Consider the following 9,563-nt stretch of genomic DNA (forward strand, 5'->3'; position numbering starts at 1 on the left):
ACGCCAAGTTTTTAATATCTGATGTACATGTTGAGGTCATTAATTCTTGTTTAATAAAGATAATTTTGGGATATGCAAATATGTGACGTATAAGACTAAAATATTTGAATGTTTAATTTTAGTTTGAAAATTATTCTATAAAAATAAAAGTAAAATTTGTGCTGTCTTTTTTACTCTTTTTATTGAATTTTAGGAATGAATGAATTCGGTTTTTTTTTGAATGGATGAATCCTCTAATATTGACATTTCAAATTCCAACCTATTTAAACCAAAAAATGAATATTTCTGAATGAATGTTTTCAAAAAATGAATTCCAGAAGCAGTATATCATATAAAGTTTTGACCATCAACTTTGTCCACTGCTAATGATGATTTAAATAGCATAGATGAGATCGATCGCAATTGCGTACTGGCCGAAAAATAAATATATTCCTAATAATTATTTATATCTACGTGTTTGACATAAATCTTTTCAATTAATAATCTTCACAGTTTTGCAAGTCTTCACGGCATTCATCCTTCGATATTAAATATCGCTTATTAAATCCCTTATTGGATATTATAACCGACTTATATCTTCTTAATTATTTTTTTTTCAGTTATTTAAATAATTGGAATGTTTTGTGAATTACTCTCAGTGTAATAGCCATTGATAAACAACATAATGCATTTGTGCTAATCACATCAGTACTTATCAAATACACACTTACCTATGGCATGCATTGGATCCGAACGAGTCTGATAATTTTCATTTGAAGTAGTCCCGGATATACCTTGTCAATTTAGATTAAATTAACTGATTTTAGGTTAGTTTTTTTTTTTTTTTAAGGGACTTTTCCTACTTTGTCTTTGTTCTCCATGTAAATTTCTTGAGTTCCATTCAATGCGTGGTAACTATTGTTTCGAGAATCTTTTGTCGCCGATATCTCCGAAGTCTATAATTTAGAAATCAAAAGAAATGCCTTTCACTGTTGTCTCTTCACAGGCTAGGCCATTAACAGTTCATTTTAAGTTGGCCATGAATATTTAATTAACTCCCTAACTAACTTTCTCGATTCACATTGTAAGAGAAGTGACCAAATATCTTCAAAAGTGACAAGTTGATTATTGAGACCATTTCTGCCAGTTCTCGAAACAGCCTTTCACGAATTTGAATAGTATAAGCTACTGCAGTTTGAGAACAGCAAAAAAAAAAAAAGCTGACAGGTAGTAGTTTATTTCGGTTTTGATTAGTTGATGAATTGTCATGAAAAAAATGTCACCTGTTTTTGAGAAGAAGTCTAAGTCTAAAGTAGTCTTGAATATACCTTGTCAGTTTTGATTAAATTAACTGATTTATTTTCGGTAGTTTTTTTAGATACTTTTCCTATTTTGTCGTTGTTTTCCGTGTGAATTTCCTCAATTCTATTCAATGCATGGTACCACCAATCGTTATGAGGATCTTCTGTCACCGATGTCTCCGAAGTCTTACTCATGGCATATTAACTCGCATGCTGTATTAAAGTCTGCTTTGACAAACTAGGCCATTTAAAGGATTGAGTTTTTCACTTGTTTTTAACTTTCCATCTCTATTTATAATCTGTCATACATGATTAACTGATTGGTGCATTGGTGAATCCATGGGCTGTAATTTACATATCTGATGCATTTCACGATTTAATCATGAAAAAATGACGTCAAATAAAATCAGCGGTTCAGATCCGGAAGGTAAAATATGATTGATTCGATATTTCCAAAATAGCAAAAATGTATTCCATCTGATTATTAAAATGGGACAATGCAGTGATAACTTTATTTGACCGAAAAGATAATTGGATGAATGTGAAAATTCGTCAAATTTCAACTTACAGGAAAAGTGGAAAATGTTTAGCCAAATAATACAAAAATTAATGTTATTATTATGCAATTAATAAAATTTTAAATAATAATTTGTTATAGTTATTTTATTAAACACTTGATAGTTTGCTCATTTATGTTAAACAAATTTTTCAAATGGAAAATTAATCATCAAATGAAAATTAATTAGATGAAAATAATAACCAAACGAAAATTAATTATCCAATATTTTTTGCATATCCCAAATTTATCCATATTAAATTAAAATTTAAACAATTGTTAGCAAAAAGTATCAAATGTTAATTAACATTTTTAATGCAACAATTATCTTCACAAATCACATTAAATCAATGATTATAGTAGTGGGAATGCTCCCATTGTAGCAATATGACACATATTACCTTTATTTCGTGCCACATAACCATATCCTTTCATTCCCCAATCTTTTCCCCAACTGAAAATTATTTATTTAAAAAAAAATAATTTAAATTAATATTAATACTAATTTAAATTAATACACTAATAATGGTTATTTAATTTAAAAAAAAAATTTCACACAAATTATAACAGAAATGTCTTATCGTTTGTTAACATTTTATCTGAAATGATGAATAAAATCCTTTAGATGAATTGAAACAAACCTATTTTTAATAATCCAATAATCTCCTCGTTTTTTACTCGTACCATATCCGACAATCAATACTGCATGACTTGGTTCAATACATTGATTATCAGCGTAGACACCTAAAAATTATATGATCAAATGGTTGATTACCGGAATCTTTTTTGGTCCACCATCTATAACCATACGATCATACCATATGGTACTGATATTCGATGATTGGTAATTTTTCACTCATATATTCACTAATTACTTTGAACTAAATTACAATCGAAATATTATAACCTTACCGGACTTATAAAATTTGAAACTTGGTAGATCGCCAGTCATTCCAACAGCAACAGGTCCACGTTTAGCTACAGCATGCTTCAGTGCTTCTTCATCGCCATCCATTATTCTAATGGAACCTTTATCAGTAGCTTGAACGTTTTGCTTGTTCCATTTACATTGGTTACTTACAACACCAACATATGGATATTTCGATTCTGATACAAAACCATACGATCTTCCATATTCGTATACCTAAAAAAATTTTAAAAAAATTTTTAAAATAAAAATAATAAAAAGTTTTTAAAATAAAAATTTTCAATGTTCATTTCTCCACATTTTATCATGGATAGATTAATATATTAATTTGACCATTATAAAAGAAAAACTTGCTTCTACTGGTAAAAGCCTGCTATGATGAAATTTCGGCATTTGGTTAACAAATATTAGTTTATTCGTTTAAAATTATTGCTTGTTTTCGATACAACCTTTTGGTGACAGTTTTTTTTTTTCAATACGACCTTTGGATCGTATTTTTTCGATACGACCTTTGGATCGTATTTTTTCGATACCTTTGGATCGTATTTTTTGATACGACCTTTGGATCGTATTTTTTCGATATGACCTTTGGATCGTATTTTTTCGATATGACCTTTGGATCGTATTTTTTCGATATGACCTTTGGATCGTATTTTTTCGATACCTTTGGGTCGTATCCCAAAATAAGCAATAATTTTAAACAAATAAAATGGAATAATAGTAAGAAAAAACAAATAAACAATAATTTTTTAGCAGATTCACAAAAAAGGATTAGGAAATAACCGGAGTAATACGGCCACCATCACAACCACTGTTACCAAGATACCATGTACAATCAATGACATTTTGTGGGGATAAGATGACAGTTTTTTTAGTCTTCTTCCTATAATGAGCTTCAAGTCCGGCAAGTGAAGCAAAAGCATAGCAACTACCGCACAATCCCTATAAAATTATTTTTATTTTTCATCTCAAAATCTTTAATTATTATATTAATCTACTAATTATGATAATACAGATGTCAATTATAATATTCAATGCAAGCAATTGCAATGTGGTGACATCATTGTATTGCATACATCTCAGCTAAAACACTCCCAAATACAATGTGCTATGATCAACAATGATTCATTTGGCATACTTGCTTTTTGCAGTTATAATCAACCGGTAAGAACCTTTATGAAGATTTTGAATTTGAATTATGAATGAATTTGATTTTGAATTTGAAAAATGAATTTTTGAATTAGGGCACTTTACTAATTGGAAATAATTTAGCATAAATTTAAGAAGATGAAGTTACGTGGAAGTCATACTTGTTCTCGAACAGGTGTAAGGTAGCCTTTTTTTCTCCAATCAACTGAACGTGGCAACTTTTCCTTCTTGTTGTACTGATAATATCCAGCCGGAATCTGGTTGGTTTGTCTTCTTCCACGTGTATAGGTTTGATTGGACGATAGAAGTCCATTCAATTTTTTGAATTCATCATCGGTCTAGAAATGAACCAAAATAAATTAATTTCCGGCAAAACAATCCGGATTATTGGTGGATGTATTGCTTTAAGAGATTTTATTCACTTGTTTTATTGAAATATATATTCGTATACCATTAGGCTTCACTTACTAAATCAGCCAATTTATTCAAGCCTGTTCGATAAGAAACTAGGCCCTTTTTATATTGCTTGTTTATCTTCTCCGTCAACAATTCATTGCTTTCAAATATTGCCATTCTTAATTTTGTTTCATTCGAACTATAATGTCTTCCTGTAAATCCCACAAATTATTTTACTGTTATGAATGAAATTTTCGGTTTCACAAATGGAAATTTGAAATTGAAAAGGAAAGTAGCACAGAGTAAAGTTACATTCCTGAAACGGTCAAGTATAAATGACAAAAATTTGTACCGTTAACGGTTAGATATTTGTTAAATTTGGTTTCTAATTTTCGCATCGCCTGCAGTTCCCCTTGATCTTCCATTTTTTTCAAAAAACCTTGCACAGCAGTTGATTGCCTGTTAAAAATTGCAGTATATTTTTGAGTGAAAACCGTTTGTAGCAATTTATAAGTAAAAAACTTAAAACAATTTCTTATCTTATATTTAAAAATTAAAAAAAAGAATCAATTATAGAAATAATTTAAATTCAAATAAAAGCGGCTAAGAATTATTTTCTTGTACCAGTGAAATAATGATACTTAAATATATGAATTCATCCAACAGATTTCTCATACTTCTAAATTCCGAAAACTTTTTGGATTTCAACAAAAAAAAAAATGTTTAATTCATTTTTAAAATCATCTCAAAATAATTGTACAAAATAATAAATTAAGCTTACGCTATTAGTTGTACTGATTGTGATAGGTCTAAATTGCTGAATTTATTTCTCTATTTTATGTAAAAGATTACTTATATCTTGCAGTTAACCTCTATTAAACATCCGTAAATCTTCTTAAAATAGTTTTAAGTAAGTTACGGTAAGATAGATCGCAGTAATCTGTTTCCATAATTTTGTGATATTAAAAGAAAATGGTATTCATGAATCGAAGTATTCATTATTGTTCTTTAATCAAATTAATTGAATATTCAAATTTTATACTTTTCATACTTCCATAACCTAAAATTTTTTATGTATGGCTGTTTTGGTGTGCTCATAAAAAAAGTGTGGAAAAAGGGAAATGCAAATAGAAACAAAGTTATTCCTAAATTATATTATTATACGCTTCAGATGCTTTATCCGATCGATGCAAATGGAATATGACAGTATGAATCAAATGATCCTCAATGAAGTACTGTTGAACTCACCCTTCTGATCCTGAAAATACGGTAATTCGTCAATTTCTAAGTTTATCTTTTGTATAATAAATTCGGATAAAAAGTGTTTTTAATTAATAGCAATTCCATACATTACAAAATTTGAAATTTGAAATAAAATAAAAAATAAAAAAAAGGAACCATCGCCGTATTCTTTCAATGCATTTTTAAAATCAGATTTAAGTTTTCTCACATCGCCTGCTTTGTAATCTTCATCAAGTTTCTCTAAGACTTCTTTCAGTTGTTGCACTTCGCTGAAAATTGTTTTATTCGCAGCTTATCAAAGTGTTGATTTTTCTTTTGTGTTATAATTAAATTAATCCCGAACTATCGGTTCTTTTGGTGATCTCTTAATGTCATCATACATGCAGGTAGTGCCACCTGCATTTTATGCATGCATTTTGTTTGTGGAATGTGCAAAACTATGTGAAATGTATGGATGTGTTTTAGTTGATTTCTTACGAATAAATAATAACAAATTCCGCAAATTATATTTCTCAATATTATAAGCCAAAGTAAGAAATGGCCAAATTTTAGCCAAAATAACTGTAGCATCCGAGAAAAATTGTCCAATTTCATAAGAAATTGTTATCATTAGCAATGGATAAAGGAAGCTACTGAAAATTCACCTGCTAAGTGCGATAACAAAATCGGCCAAGAAGGTAAATACCGCCAGTGATGCAATTGTCCGTAGCATCACGTCGTTTGCGTTTTTCCGAATACTGCAGGACCGTTATTCGTTCTCCTTAAATGGTGACAGAAGTTTGTTGATACAGCTTAATCGTTAACTAAATTCAATGCTCCTGCTGAGGATTTTATTTGAAATTTGAATTTGGTTTTGATAAATTGTGTTTGTTCAGTGGAACGTACTAAAGGTCGACTGTAAAAACAATCAAATAATACTGAAGAAAACGATGACGCGATTGAAAATTTTATTAAAAATATATATATAAAAATTCTGGCGTTGAAAAAATTGAAAAATAAAAATTCATCGGATTACAGGAAAAAGGAGGAAATACTCAAATTAATTAAACTCAAAAAATTTTCAACCAAGGAATTAATTTCTTCCATAACCAATTTGAATAGTAAAATTGGCTGATATGAATTGATAATGATAATTGATTAGCATCTTTTACCTATTTTTGTAAAAATTTCTTTTGGAAATATCTCCAAACCTTTTTTTGTTAAAATAATTTAAAAAAATTCTGTTTAAAATTTAAATTAGTATAATAGATCTTTCAAGGATAAAGTAAGTTATATGAAATATAACAGTTTGTTACTTTTTTCCTTACAATTTAATAGAATGCAAAATTTACTTACTTTATTTTCCCAAATTGTTTTAAACTTTTATTTTGGTATCAGTAAATTATAACTGTATGATTAATAATTAATAAAATGTGCACACCTTTACGTTCCCAGTAGTAATTTAATCATATTTGCATAAGTGTGAGTCATCAATTTACTTTAATTACATCTTTTTTCCAGGTAAACTTATTAGTCATCATATGCAATTGATCATGGTAATGTAGTAAAATGAGCAATATTTGCTTTTATTTTAGCAAAAATATGAAATTATTTGGATGGTTGCAATTATTTTTTCACATTTAAATTGCTTTCATCGTTTTTTTGATATCGTTTTCTTCAAATACATTATGAAAAAATGAACAGATGTTAAAGTAACTTAAAGTAACTTGTTAAAGTAACTTACCTTAACTTTCTCACCTTACCCTAAACTAAAATGACGGTCATTTAAAAAGTATGCATAAAATTAATGTTCTAAAGGATAACTCTATTAATAATTAAGCATTTCTCACTGTCATTTGTTACAGTAACTTACCTTAACTTTCTTACCTTACCCTAAACTAAAATGACGGTCATTTAAAAAGTATGTATAAAATTAATGTTCTAAAGGATAACTCGATTAATAATTAAGCATTTCTCATTGTTTCATTTGTTTCTTTGTTTTTTTTTCATAATTTCTAAATTAATTTACAATATTTCCTTCTCATACCTTTAATATTTTCATGATAATTTCGATTATAATAGATTTTCTCTTTGAAATTCCATCCAATATACCAGTTGCTTTATTATACTTTCAACAATCAGTAACCTTAGAATAATTATTTTTACCTCACAAATCAGATATTACCTTATTCGCCACCTGCTAAAGCTAATCCTCAGTTTCTTTTTTTTTTTCCACACATTTATTTTGATAGATTTTAAGATTGCAAAGAGTGTGCTCACAATTATCTTAAGTAATAAGAAGATATATGCCACATTAATTTGCTATTATTATCGAAATATTCTCGTTCCTTTAATATTCTCTAAATTGTTGTAAGAAAGAAAGAAAGAGTAAGGTCAAATGATTAATGATGGTCCCTGTTTCCTTTTTTTTTCTCTTACTCTTATATTTTTTTTTCTCCCTCCATTTTTAAAGGTAATAATCATTTAGGGATAGGTATGTACCGCATTATCCATAGGATGATTAATTCATTTCTTAAGTGCATCTGTTGACTTTTGAAATCGGTCATCTGAAATGCAAATTAACCGAAATAACCAAATTATCCATGAAAATTGTTCACCTTTTGTTTTAGATTAAGCCCGTTGAAATCATTGACATTGATATTGAATCTTTCCCCTTTTTTATCCTTTCATTTATCGAATATTAATGGTATAAATTATTATGAAATGCATTACAGGTTAATATATTTTTTGTGGGTAAGAATTGACAATCATATGAAAGGAATTGCTTTGGATACGTGTGATACGTGATTTTTTTCTAATACGTCAGTTTAATACGTGATTTTTTCTAACATGCCAGTTTAATACGTGATTTTTTTCTAACATAACAGTTTGCTACGTGATTTTTTCCAACACGTATCCATTTTTAGCACATCATTTAAGTTAGTTTAATACGTGATTTTTTTCTAACATGTCAGTTTAATACGTGATTTTTTTCTAACACTTCAGTTTAATATGTGATTTTTTTTCCAACACGTCAGTTTAATACGTGATTTTCTTCTAACGTGTCAGTTTGATACGTGATCTTTTTCTAACACTTCAGTTTAATACGTGATTTTTTCTAACACGTCATTTTTAGCACATCATTTAATACGTCATTTTTTTTTTTGAGCCAGAAATGAAAATTATCGGTATGTATGAATTTAGCGAAAAATGAAAAGTTGTGTAAAGAGATGTCACACTTGAAATGTCACACTAAGAATGAAAATGACTTCACAGATGAAATAAACTTACAAATGAGTAATCAGATGTTGGCATTAATTATAAAATGTATACATAATTACTGAACTGGCACTTTTAACTTTTTTCACTTCATTATGTAATTAGTCTAATTGTATGTTTAGTTTGGCTCATTTATTTTTCGTTAATATTCAAATTTTATAGAATGATTAGAATTAATTGATTTTAGTTAGGTCAAAATATTCATATCAACAAAAATGGATAACCATTAATATTATGAGTGATGCGAAAATTATGAAATTTTGGTAAATTAAGAATTTCATTCTACTTAAAAGATTAATGCTAATTTTTTAAATTTGAATTAAAATTTTATTAATTTGATTGCAAAGGAATATTTTTTGTTGGCGCATACCTGCTATATGTTAATTTTTAGAAATTAAAGACAATTTCTGGATTTCACTTTACGATATTATAATGATATTAAGTATGAAAGTATTACCTGTGATTGAATTTATCAAAAATGTGACTATTCTCAAGAAAATCCTTGTTCTTGAAAATAGCAAAAGAGAAAAATGTCATCGTTCATAATTTACATTCATATAGCATCGTAGAAATGACCCAGTAAAATCCAGTAATTATCATCAAATAACAACTGACCATCTCACAAAAGAGCGTTAATCACCTGACGACTTGCATAATCTCCTGAGTAAACTTCGGTCTTCTTTTCATATTGGTAGATAAGGATGGAAATGTATAAGTGTTATATGATAATAACCAACAGTAAAAAAAAAAAAAA

At 28.2% G+C, this 9,563-nt stretch overlaps 2 protein-coding genes across 2 annotated transcripts; both read right to left on the bottom strand.

The window, feature by feature from the left end:
* Positions 1-1,307: 1,307 nt before the first annotated feature.
* Positions 1,308-1,475, bottom strand: LOAG_09864 (hypothetical protein; the record flags this gene model as incomplete). Its single annotated transcript, XM_003145391.1, has 1 exon — positions 1,308-1,475. A coding segment is annotated over one exon (168 nt), but the record flags the coding sequence as incomplete, so codon positions are not given.
* Positions 1,476-2,190: 715 nt separating this feature from the next.
* On the bottom strand, positions 2,191-4,734 carry LOAG_09865 (cysteine protease; the record flags this gene model as incomplete). Its single annotated transcript, XM_003145392.2, has 7 exons — positions 2,191-2,290; positions 2,478-2,580; positions 2,749-2,980; positions 3,548-3,706; positions 4,075-4,251; positions 4,382-4,521; positions 4,662-4,734. 7 exons carry the CDS (start codon positions 4,732-4,734, stop codon positions 2,191-2,193), a joined length of 984 nt encoding a protein of 327 aa, XP_003145440.2.
* Between the last annotated feature and the right edge of the window lie 4,829 nt (positions 4,735-9,563).

Source organism: Loa loa (assembly GCF_000183805.2).
Source record: "Loa loa unplaced genomic scaffold supercont3.69, whole genome shotgun sequence".
Taxonomy (NCBI): Eukaryota; Metazoa; Nematoda; class Chromadorea; order Rhabditida; family Onchocercidae; genus Loa; species Loa loa.